Source organism: Schistocerca piceifrons, chromosome 2 (genome assembly GCF_021461385.2).
Source record: "Schistocerca piceifrons isolate TAMUIC-IGC-003096 chromosome 2, iqSchPice1.1, whole genome shotgun sequence".
NCBI classification, from domain to species: domain Eukaryota; kingdom Metazoa; phylum Arthropoda; class Insecta; order Orthoptera; family Acrididae; genus Schistocerca; species Schistocerca piceifrons.
The window spans coordinates 931,905,774-931,919,031 of record NC_060139.1 but is presented as its reverse complement, the minus strand read 5'-3'; the positions used below and the strand labels follow the sequence as shown (position 1 = coordinate 931,919,031).

The 13,258-nt window shown below is 41.2% G+C and overlaps 1 protein-coding gene across 1 annotated transcript in view; it reads left to right on the top strand.

Annotated features, from left to right (window-relative positions):
- The window catches only part of LOC124776006 (UDP-glucosyltransferase 2-like), a 66,280-nt gene extending 57,298 nt beyond the window's left edge, over positions 1–8,982 (top strand). Inside the window, exons 4-5 of the mRNA XM_047250848.1 lie at positions 7,791–7,927; positions 8,772–8,982. Coding sequence (XP_047106804.1) covers positions 7,791–7,927; positions 8,772–8,982 — 348 coding nt within the window. The remainder of the gene's footprint in view (positions 1–7,790; positions 7,928–8,771) is intronic.
- Positions 8,983–13,258: the final 4,276 nt, after the last annotated feature.

The window sequence follows — 13,258 nt, the reverse complement described above, 5'->3', positions numbered from 1 at the left end:
ACATGCTCTCGTGATTAAATAATTACGTGGTTCAGAATATCATGAGGTCATGAGGGAACACGACACTGCAATAGCATTGAGCAGGCGCTCTTTCTAGCAGTCGATCGCTAGAGCCATTGGCGGCTCACAGTGCACAACCTTAGCCCAAATTTGGGTGGCAGCTGTGTCTACACTTGTATGTTAAGCATATATCTTCGATCTGAGACCCACAAACTCCTCAGTCTGTGAACAGTTCGCATCAGCCTTCATCAGACTGATAATCTCCTTGTTTCGAGGTGTTATTCCAAAAGGATCGGATACTTAGCCAGGCGCATTGAGTGTGTAAATGTGGCATCTGATTACTTCATACTTTGTCAGTAGATGCAGCTGTATGTATCCATGTAAAGTAACTCTGACTAAGCGAAATTAGGTTTCGTAAACTCATAGTGAAATCAGTACATGCGGAGTTATTATAGGTACAACACAGACATACTGACATAAGTAAACTTTGTGAAGTCTGACAAAAGATTGTAGATCTCCAGAGCTACTAATCCTTGATTGAAAACAGTGGCCACTTGAAGCATGGCTTGGCAATATAACTCCTTGCGCCATGATGCCCATCCCAATGCCCTAAACAATGAATTTCTCGAAGTTTCCTTAAATTTTACATTTATTTCCAAAATATTGAATTTTTAATTTGTAATATTCACTATGCGAACTACGTTGCTATTAATGTTGGAAAGCAATGCCTTTATATGCCGCCAAAACACCTATGGCAGGTGGGTCTCAGCTTCATTCCTCATTAATGTACGAGTTTTTATCATTTAATGTTGGATACTTGAAGGTATTTGGTTGCTTACACCTAACTCGTTAATATCAGTGATAATACATGTTTGGTTACTATTCTGGATTACATTTCATAATTACTGTGTCGCTTTGAAATATCAATGTACATTAGCATTAAATTTTATCTGGGATATGTCTACTTCTTTAACTGCAGCTATTACGTATTATTACCTTCTGTGCACATTGCGTTATACTGATGCTGTTATTCTACTGCTTCAGTTAAAATATTGTAACTGCAGTGCCAAATGGTAGTATGTAGTTTTCCTGTAAGTCTCAGCACATAGTACTAGTCTGTGTTCTGATTGCTCTGACAGGGGCATATGACTGTTATTCGCTGCTGCTACGTGGTAGAGGTAAATTTGTCTGCTAGTTTGTGATAAGCCACTTCTAATGTAAATACTTATTCACACAATGTTGTACAATGTTTTCAATGATATCATATATTTGGGTAAGAATGGATTGTTTTGAACCTCTGTAATAGTGACACATCACATCATATTTTGTATTCAGATTGTATAAAAACGTTGGGCTACAAATACTGTTATGCCCAAGTATGGATTTTATTGATGACATTGTGTCTCCTACTGACCTGGTAATCAGGTACAACAGTGCTTGTCTTATTTGGTGTATACCGATTTTTGCGTACCCTTTGTCATAATTACAGATTGCGTCACGCTAGACTCCTTCATGTGCAATTTTCTATAAAACTTCAGATCTAAAGGTGGCTAAATTTTTCGGTAAAAATTTGTTATAAAAGATTATAAAAATCGTAATTTTTGCGAACTCGAATAATAAGAGTTTTTTTATTTTTTTTATAAGAATCCAAGAAGTTTGAATATTGAACCGTTTGCTTTATATAAGAATCACACACACTGAGAGCCCTCTTTTCGGTGCATCTGAATACTCCTTCGACCAGCGTGACTGATGCAAGGAGACGATGCTGGTGATTCTAATATGTTTCAGCCCCAAACTCAGGCGTTGATAGAAGTTTCTGTACTGAATAACATATCTTGTTTATTACCTGCCTTCGTCAGCTTGAGGTTGGAACCATTCCTTGGAACTAGTAGCTCTGGACATAGCAGCAAGTCACTGTGTGCATCATACAGACTAGTGGGAAATCACCTCACATTTTTGAACTTAACCAGTTCGACCTTCCTTATCGAACAGCCACTGAAATCTTCCAACTGGCAGAGACTGTTGCATGGCATGCCTGTCTAAGTAAGTTACATCTAAGTATAGTGTAGCTCTTGGTATTTCATCTAACAAGCATTGTGTTCTGTGGCGCAGAATTTCTCTGTTAGATGACAGTGATCTCTGTGTGGAGTCTCTGCTTGTCTATCAAACAAGAATCCACAAATATGAGAATCAAGTGCCATCTTGTATAACACACCATTCTTATGCGAACTGTTCGCCGATGACATCGTAATCCTGTCAGAGGCAGCAAAGGACCTGGAAGAGCAGCTGAACGGAATGGACAGTGTCTTGAGAGGAGGATATAAGATGAGCATCAACAAAGCAAAACGAGGATAATGGAATGTAGTCGAATTAAGTCGGGAGATGCTGAGGGAATTAGATTAGGAAACGAGACACTTAAAGTAGTAAAGGAGTTTTGCTATTTGGGGAGCAAAGTAACTGATGATGGTCGAAGTAGAGAGGGTAAAAAATGTAGACTGGCAATGGGAAGCAAAGCGTTTCTGAAGATGAAAAATTTCTTAACATCGAGTATAGATTTAAGTGTCAGGAAGTAGTTTCTGAAAGTATTTGTATGGACTGTAGTCATGTATGGAAGTGAAACGTGGACGATAAATACTTTAGACAAGAAGAGAATAGAAGCTTTCGAAATGTGGTGCTACAGAAAGATGCTGAAGGTTAGATGGGTAGATCAATAACTAATGAGGTGGTACTGAATAGAAATGGGGAGAAGAGAAATTTGTGGTACAACTTGATTAGAAGAAGGGATTGATTGGTAGGACATATTCTGAGGCATCAAGGGATCACCAATTTAGTATTGGTGGGCAGCGCGGAGCGAAAAAATCGTAGAGGGAGACCAAGAGATGAATACACTAAACAGATTCAGAAGGATGTAGGTTGCAATAGGTACTGGGAGATGGAGAAGCCTGCACAGCATAGAGTAGCATGGAGAGCTGCATCAAACCAGTCTCTGGACTGAAGACCACAACAACAACAACAACAACAACGAACAAACCAGTTGTAAGAATAAAATATTCTCGGTTTTCAAGCCGCGTCAATAAGAATAAAATTCTCGAGTTTTAGATGGCCGTCTTTGCCATCGTCGTCAGGAGTAAAACCACTGACTGTCGGAGCTGGCACTGTTTTCCGCTTACATAGCCTCGACTGCGGACTCTGGAACTTATCAGAGAGGGCCGAAACGACGCGTACGCGGAACGTCATTGGGCAGATCAATGCATGATGTTAGGAAGAACTCCGCTTAACGCTGATAAAAGTGTTGAGTGTAGTTTATTAAAACACGACCGGTTTCGTGGCTTCAGGCCGCACCATCAGGTGAACCTACAGGGTAAAATGCAAAGTACAGCGTCACCACATTTTGTGGATATTAAAGTTAATAAAGAAATGTTTAAAATATACTCACAACGTTAAAATATCATAGGCATACCCATCGCTCCTAATCAGAATTTACAATTTAGAGAATGTCATCAATACTATGGCGACCGAAAGGTAAGGAAGACGTGTTCCATCTCTTAAAATTTGCCTGCTTCTAAAAAGAAAAAGGAAAATATTTATAGCGAGCGGACGATGTGAAAGGTATCGCGTGGCAGAGTGTCACCAGTGTGACATCGGGGCAGTTCAGCGTAGGGCAAGGCAAAAGCGGCCCGCACGGGCGAGGAAGAGAGACTAGCTGTCTGGCGGAACGAAAACTATCCATGTGGACTGTGTGACTTCATATACTCATGACTGGAAGTGCTGGGTCGTTACCTTTACAAGCACGAATAATATAATATGTAATACCTACTAACACCTGATCATTTAAACAATCAAAATTAGCCAGAATGCTATGCTGCTTTTATTCCAATTGGTTTTTAACGTGAACTGTGCGTTTTATTTCTTATGTCTAAAATTTTTCACAACCTCTAATATATTCAAAATATGGCGTCTTTCTTTTTTGGGGAGTATTTCTAAATTTTCTGAAGGGCTTGTGATGCTGTGGCCGTTATCGAGTAAGTGCTCTGTTAATGCAGATCGCGAGTTATTTAAGGTGTTCCTGAAATCTTATTCGAAATGACGTACGGTTTGTCCTATATATTTCTTGGGGCACTAATTACATGTAATGCGGTATACACCCGCTTCGTTATATTTGATTACCACAGCTTTTTGCTTGTGCCTGAGATTTACGCCTCGATCTGAAAATGTAAACTACGCTGGAATAATATTTTGGATGTCCTACATGTGCCAATTTTTCGGATATTGCACCCAGATATGGTATTCTACAAAAAGAAAGCGTTCATTTGTCTGCATGGGTGGTCTAAGTGTTATGAAAACTGCCTTTAATCCGCTATGGAAAGGAAGAATTTTCTTTTTCAATATACTTTCTGTTAACTGCCTTAACAAATTCTGGATCGTAACCGTTTTGCTACGCTATGTACTGTATAACTTCATAGTCAGGAACTTGGGCTTCTCTGATGAGGGATACTTCATACATACGATTTGACATGGCTCGGAATGCTACGCATTTATATCTCACTGGGTGAGGTGACTACCTGTGTATAACAAGATCAGTCGTGGTTGGCTTTCGGTATATACCGAAGCCTACATTTGCACTTGGAGATCCAAAAACCGTAAAATGTCATTCTCAGCGCACTGTCCAGTGAACTGTACCTCTTGGTTCAAACTATTTAGATCCCGAAGAAATTGCTCACTTTCAACATTATTACCATCACATAAAAACATCGTCAACATATCCATTCCATAACATTAACCTTCTAGTATGTTGAGGGAATTTTTTCTTAAATTCTTGCTCAAAGTTGGTCATAAAAATATTTGCTACACAATAGGCAAGTAGAGAGCCCGTGGCTAAGCCTCCTTGTAGTGAATAAAATTAGTCCCAGAATTTAAAATAATAGAAAGCTAAAACAATTTTTAGTATAGCCAGAGTTTCTTCCACCTCCTTAGATGGTCTCTCCGAAAAGGTACTCAGATTCTCCGTGGTAATACTTTGCACCTGAACAATAGATATATTAGCATACATGTTACTGACGTCACATGTCGTCATACGTGTGGTTGTCGGTATGATTACATCCTGCAAATTGCTTATATGATTTCTCCCATTTTTATACGGAAATTAGCAAGAATGTCGGAAACGTTTATTCTGCTCAAAAAAATTGAAATTTATTTCTCTAGTCCGCGAGGTGGTGCAGTTATTAGCACACTGGACTCGCATTCGGGAGGACGACGGGTTCAAACTCGCGTCCGGACATCCTGATTTAGGTTTTCCGTGATTACCATAAATCACTTCAGCCAAATACCATGATGGATCATCCTTGGAAAGGACACAGCCGGCTTCCTTCCCCATCCTTCCCTCAATGATAGGATCGATGATCTTGTTGTTTGGTCCCCTCCTCCAAATCAACCAACCAACCACCCAAAGTTATGGTTCAAATGACTGAGCGCTATGGGACTTATCATCTGAGGTCATCAGTCCCCTAGAACTTAGAACTACTTAAACCTAATTAACCTTAGGACATCACACACATCCATACCCTGGGCAGGATTCGAACCTGCGACCGTAGCGGTCGATCGGTTCCAGAATGAAGCGCCTAGAACCGCACGGCCACACCGACCGGCACCAACGACCCAGTCCGTCTCTAAGATTACTACCGCTGTACTATGAGTGCTTTCTATTTTGATAACTTACTATTAATTGACTTTGTAACGACACTGTTTTAATTCTCTGCTTTTGATTTTCTCTCCTTTTCCTCCGTAGATATAAGCAGGTTAACCTTGACCGCAAGTTCATGACGATAGTCGAGCATCACCCAAAGCGGCCATACTATGAGCTATTATGCTATCCGTTTACCCCACAGAGCTGTTACGCTACCTATTTTCCCCCGAGCGCATGCTATTAGTAAACTGTAGGATAAACTTTTTCTTTATAACATCCCCTCTTTCTCATAGAATATAATTTTAATTACGTTACATAATCTAGGTGTAAAATGAAAATGAGTTTTTGGGGACTTTCTCCGTCTTAACCCGCTCATATTCTCGGCATAACGTTTCCAATTTCCTTTGATGTGTGGAAGATAACTTCAGCCTCACCTGAGATGTGTGATAAGCCACATTCTCGTAGGCCTTATCAAATTGAAAGCCGGTTGTGCCACATATAGTTTCAATCAAATCTTTCTTGGTATACAATGCCCTGTCCTCATTAGTGATGGAAAAACGTATAATCCGCTTACGGCTACTATCAGTGAGTCCATATTTAGTATTGAACTTACGTTTAACATAATTCGGGACACAGCGTCATTTAAGACATATCTTGTTAAAGTATGTATTAGTTTTTGGGGTCGCTAGTGTCTTGCTTAAATTAATAAATTTCTAAGACGTCGTCTTTGCCGCGCATGGCATTTTATCACAAGCAATTTTAATATGTAATATATTATAAATTTTAATAAACAACAATATTACCTGCTGCAAGCGGAGTTCATTCTAACATCATCATGCCTCTCAACAGCTGTGGTTGCCCGGAATATAAGACAGCTCTTAGCAGTTCCGGCACTTTCCGGCTGGAGTTGGCGAAGTACGAGCAAGTCGCGCGAGCGTGTTTACGTCGCACTTGTTTTCCGCTATGACGTTATTTCCCTATCGCGTCTTTCCCTCTTCTGCGCAGCGGACTTGTTTTCTCAACTTGTCTATCATTCACCTGCTTGTTTCCGTCTCAACACCGTCATAGGTACAGGCGACACAGCCTCGGCTAGAATGCTAGGGAATGGCTAGCTTAAGGCTTGAGGGTGGTCAGCCCGCCTTCCACAAGGCAGGTCAAGACCACTGGGGCAAAGCCAGGCACTGCGTCCAAAAAGAGAGCTGTTAAAGCGCTTAAGGCTGCACGCTACTCACCGTTCCAGGAGGCAAAGTCTGTGGCCCCACGACGGAAACAGAAATTACGGATCACTGCTTCGCAGTCTGGTGCACAGGTCAGCCCACAAGAACTTGACCGAGTCGCTACTGACAGCCACTCGGCTCTCTACTTTCGACCTGAGGCAACGGAGCAACCTATCGAAACCGTTGTCCAGCAACTACCAACCAGTCAATATACGACACCACGTGAAACATACCATCACCAGTGAAAGGAACGCCCGTTCGACGTCGATGCCGTCCAGGACGACGACGATGAAAATGGGCTGATTGAAAATATGGACCGGGAAGACGTTGATTTCACGAATAACGCGCCGTCGCAGGAAACCGTCGACGACAAAAGTTTAATTGCTGGGCAATATAAGCGCCAACATTAATCTGGCGCACTGCCACCGGATTCAAACCTTCGTAAACGGCGAGTGGAGATACTAGACACATCCAGTCGCTTTCAGCCACTTATGCAACCGAGGGCCCAAAATGACGAACCACAGGAAGATCTATCGGACATCCACCCATCGCAACAGGAATCCGCGGCAGCCGATGCCCCAAGACCATTGAAGAAAGTCGCACCTGTTACAATTTATTACACAGAAAATACCTCTAACTAAACGCCGCGCCAAAAAAATAAATAGAGGGTGCACTGAAGACTATTTATCAAGGAAAAAAGGTCAAGTATCACTTTGAAACTTACTCTGACCAACAGAAAGTCATCGCTTTCTTCCAACAACATCAACTTGACTGTTTGACACATCAACTCCTTGAAGAAAAGTGGCTGACAGTTGTTTTGAAAGGTCTTCCAGGGCAAGTCCCGGTGGGCTAATTGACGAAGGAAATGAGTGGGAAAGGTTTTCCTGCAGCCTCTGTCTATAAGTATAAAGGAGCAAGAGGATCTGTCCAAGGACCTGCGACCTCTTGCTACTTACTTCATCATGCTGCCGAAAGAGAAGGACAATAACCGTATCAATAATGTTCAGTATGTCTTTGGCACCAGGATGTGGGTCGCAGCTAATAGACCGAAGGAGGGACCATCCCAGTGTAAGCCATCCGAGCTCTTTCTGCACATAGCGAATCATTGCCATCTCCCACCGAAATGCGTGAGATGTGCTGGCTACCATCACTCCAAAGTACGGAAAAATCTTAGTGCCGTAATTGTGAGCAAGAGCAGTCTGCCTCATATTTGAGCTGCCAGTAGTACCAAGAATTGTTCCAAGACTACCAACGACGAGCTCCTGCCCAACGACCATCTCCTCGGCGCGCAACAAGCATCAGGCCGACCTCTCAGGACGTTTGCCACTTATCTGTTGACTACCCAAGCCACTTCAGCCACTGCACCGGCCTCAGCGACCTCAACCTTAGCAACATCGAAAACTGCCACGAATTACCTCTCAGACTCGATGACAGACTTATACACAACCTGCCAGCCCTAAATGTCAACAGTAACACCTGACGACGATTTTAAGTACTTCATGGGACCTATCACGGAAGCACTCACAGATACTAGGAAGTTGATGATCATGTCACAACAAAAACTGATGAGTACACTGTCCCTAGTGGCGGGTCTTGTTAAAGCGTTCATCTTGCCTTAACCCTGTGGCACATAGCGTCCACTACAGTGGGCAACTTCGATCACTAGTCATGGGCACGTCAAAAAACGACAGCTTCTTTCTGTCATTGTCTCAAGTTTGCACGTCGACCATCTTGCTGCGCTCATTCCATACAGCAGCCAGCTGTCGGATACAAGTACACATATCTTCACTGGAAGGTGGTAATAGTTATTTATCAAAGAAGTATCAACAGAACTATTCTTATCACCTATTCCTCGTCTGTGTGTGTTACAGCTCATCCAAATGTGCGACTCTTCATTATTCAAGGCTGAATAAAGCCACGTACCACGCCATTCCGCTGCTCGCCATCCCGTTCTTCGGCGACCAGGCACACAACGCCGCCAAGGTACGACAAAGTGGGACTGGCGTCTGGCTAGAGTACAGTGATGTCACCAATGACACCCTGCTGAGGGACATACGGACCGTCGTTCACGACTCCAAGTAAGGTAACATTGAGGTGTTTTTTCGTAAGATAGGACCAGTTCATTTAAACTGACCATCCTGAGCGGCGTGGCCGAGAGAGGTGTCATCAAGACTCAATTTTTTTCAGTACCTCCGACAACGTACACCAGCATAGTTGTTTGATGCTTGTTGGGTAGCACGATCACTTGTTTCTGTAATACATACATTCATATTCAGTTTTAAATTCGTCAGATTGAACTGTATCTGGGCGGGGGTAGGTAAATTTCCATTACTGGAGCAGTCGACACCAACGTTCATAAAGCTTCTCGGTACTAACTCATATTTGAATTATGCGATACATATGATGATATATAAGGAATTGTTTCACTCAGCATGTGTTGTATCTAATAAAAGCAGTTCTTTTGAACTGCAGTCAAATATCGAAGGTATGTTTAACGTATAGTAACGAAAATTCGTCATCACATCCTTCACTTTAAAGCGAAAGAGGTAATGTAAACGTAACTAATGATCCAAATAACACATTATATTTCAGTTATGTTTTATCTCCATATTAAATATGTAGTGTGTAATCAATATGTTCCAGAAATTGTTGAAACTTTATTATGAATTTTTTACATTAAGCTTTATTGTTCAGTGTTTAGTTACCAGTCTCCAGCTGTAATAATATAGACAGTGGTTTTTACAAACATTTTCTTTAAACAAATACATTAAATTTACAATACTTAAAACGTATGTAATACCTAAAATTTCTACAGGTGAAAGTTTTTTGCGTTAGCTTTGGAATAACAAAATTCAAATCTCGCTTTTCTCCACATTTAGAAGAATAATTTTTTTCCCAATAATAATTTATTTCAGTAGTTATCGGTGGTAATAACGTACGCATTCTAGGATATTCTTTTATAAAATTGAGTGACATATGAATAACGAATATCATACTGTATTTTTGTAACGCTAATTTTCATGTTTCTATAAACATATACACTTTTATCAAAATTTGTGGAATGATTATTAAATTACTGAGGTTAAAAAATTTATGTTTGAGAAAACTCTCATGCGAAATGCGAGGTTGTAAATATGGGCCTTGCGTGCTAATTCTACGAGGCTATTTAGCTTTTGACCAGTGAAGATACTGTGGCACTCAGTCTGTCATTAACTTACAACTTCAAATTTATTACGCCACTCGTCTGAAGATGTTTTTCATTTGCTTCACTTATCTCGATCAGATGATCTGATGTAAGTAAATGACGAAAAATAGGGGATGGAGGGGGCACGTATTTCAGTCATGACATAACGAACCCGACCTTGGACAACGACGAGGAAGCAAGAGAGAAAGATAAGTAAAACTGAACGACGCTGCGGCTCGCGTTGGTGCGGTGCCATCGCTAGGTTGACATCATTTAGTTGGTATAGCTACGGTTGTCATCTTCTTCTTGTGTTCATTGGCGCCACTCCGATTGCAAGCGTTGTCTGTCCACTAGTGGCAGCAGCGGCGGTTATCGATATGTAGTAATGGTGGTACTACCTTTGGGGCGGCGTTGTGGTTTTTCGTGGCGTGTGAGTCGGCAGTTCGGTTGGGGACGGATGAGCAGCGTGCACAGGCCGGGATCACTGGTGGCATACATGCACTGCCGGATGGAAGGGCTGTGGTCACGAGGGGTACAACCTCGTTGTCAACCGGACCCAGGAAGTTTAAGCTGAGTGGGCCTTAATTCAAGCAGTGAAACCTCCAGCATTGTGAGACCTCGCCATTTGCTTGTGTGTTGCTGCTCGCAATGTCGCCGAGATGAAGAGCAGCTAGTGGAGCGTTTGGGGAAGGCGAACCTAATTAGCCTTCCTCCCCTTCTTATTAATTATTGCATTCTATATGTTATTATTTGCGACGTTCAACCAGTGGTATTTTTCCTGCCTAGTTGCCGTTAAAGCCCCAATAACCTGAGCTGGAGCTTAGTGTATGTTATGGCAGTGTACTTTTCCTCGCCCAGCCACTGCTGTCTGGTAAGGCGTGTACTTCGACAGCTTCCTTGATTTGTGGGTCAGGTGATCTTTTTTCTTTTTTTTCCCTACTCTGGAAATCGTGGTTCCTTGCTGCTTCCGAATGCCCTAAAAACTGGAGTCTGAAGACTTAGTACTGACCGCCGGTTCCGGCTTGGTTGAGTTATTCCATCATTGCATTGGTCATCAAACGTTAGATTCGGCAAATGACTACTGGTCATGCGCTTATGCTGCTACTAGTCTGAGGTACCATCTCGTGAAGTGAATGCAACTCTTGGCTGCCTGTCTCATCACTTGCGAAGTTTTGAGGGACTTTCCCAGGTCGATCCTTGGAGCAACGTCTTCGGCCCCTTACCCCTTGGTTTATTTTAAAAAAATATCGTAATGACTGTAATTTCAAGTCTGAAGATTTTTAACTGGTTTTTAAAAGGATTGCTAGTCAGGCCTTCAGCCGTGAAACAGTTTCAAATTATTACTATTGGAGCATTCAGCCGAGAAGTAGTTTGAATTTGTTGTCTTTAAGGCCTTCAGCCTTGAGTGTTACTTGTCTTTAAATTTTAATTAAACAACTGTGTTCTAGCAGTGAGATTTTGATGATTTTTCTTTAAAAATATTTTAATAACTGTAATTGCTGGTAAAGTAGTTCAACTGGTTCTTAAGATTGCTATTCAGGCCTTCAACCGTGAAATAGTTTTAAATTATCACTATTAGGGTCTTCAGCCGAGAAATAGTTTGAATTTGTTGACATTAAGGCCTTCAGCAGTGGAACATTTATTAATTTATTGTCACCTTTTATTTGTTGTTGATTCCTAATAAAGTGTATGTGATTGAAAAATAAACCAACCAACAGTAACTGATTATGACCGTGTCCACAGTCGCAACCCAATCCTGCCTTCCTTGGTACCAGGTCTGGAAAACATATTTTGCTTGCAATAATTTCCTCATAATGCTAGCCAAGTAGTGCTTGGGTGATTAACTTCGTTGCACACCAACTGGGTGGGACATTACGAGGAGGTGCGTCTCATTGTTGCACTCATGCTGCCTCTAAATGAAACCAAACTGTCTAATCATTGCTCTGCTTAATTTGAAAAATTTTGTAAGCTAACTGTTCTCTGCTATTTGATCTTAAGGTAACAATGCTCATCATTTGTGTGAAGCTGTTTTCACGGCAGGCCCATTTAATTACCCATATGACAATACAACGTAGCAACAACATTTAGCATTCGCAATGTAAGTCGCAGTGGAACATAATCTACTGTATCACTTTAAATGATTAATAACAAGAATGATGTTTTAGCGCAGAAAATGAACATATATTACTCTTCAAAGGTTTTGCACATTCCCGTAGAATTTTGGAACAAAACTTTTAAAAACCAATTCGTCTTTGAAATTTCAAATATTTGTTAAGCAGGGACAGTTTACGAATGAGAAGGAACATTATTATCAATGAAAAGATTGTTTGTAATATTTGGGAATGTGACAGAAGTACGTGCATATCTGTATAACGACATGCCATGTCACTGATGGTATCGAATTTAAATATTAAATATTTTGATGAAATATCCATTTAATTTGGTCATAGTGTAAAATATTGTGTACCACAAGTGCATATTCAGTAGTCGTATTTTAAACGATCTTAGTATTTTATTGGATCTCCTTACCACTTACAACAGCCTTCACTCTGTCAGGAATAGAGTAGATGAATTTTCTGATGGTACTGATGTCAATTTGATGGTGCCACACATTCAGTGTCTCCTCGAACAGCTCCTGTTTTCACAGAGGCTTCTTCTCCTGAACCTCTCTCCCAACCAGTCACCACAAATTCTTAATTGGATTGAGGTATGGTGAATTTCTCGGCCACAGAATTTCTATGATACTCAATTCAGTCATAGCATAAGGCATGTGAAATGATAGATTTGCACGATATATAACAGCAGTAAAATTGGAAATTTTTATTACAAAGATAACCAAAATTGACTTATTTTGATGGGTGGCATGGAGCCAGATACTGTTGGAAAATCCATGCTGTGAACGTTGGAGTTCGCCGAATCACAACACGGTACTGATGATCACTGTCCATTGTCCCCTGAACACAATACAGTCTCCCAACACCTTGATATGTCATTGCACCCCATACCATAAGCGATGGAACATATTTCATGGTTCTCACAAGGCAGTCAGGATCCATCCTTTCAATGGGTTCACACCTGACGAGTTGTGATGTCACTCATCATGGAAAATCGGCTTTCATTTAAAAATACCATAATTCTCCATAGACCCTTAGTCCATTTTATTTGGAATGTGGC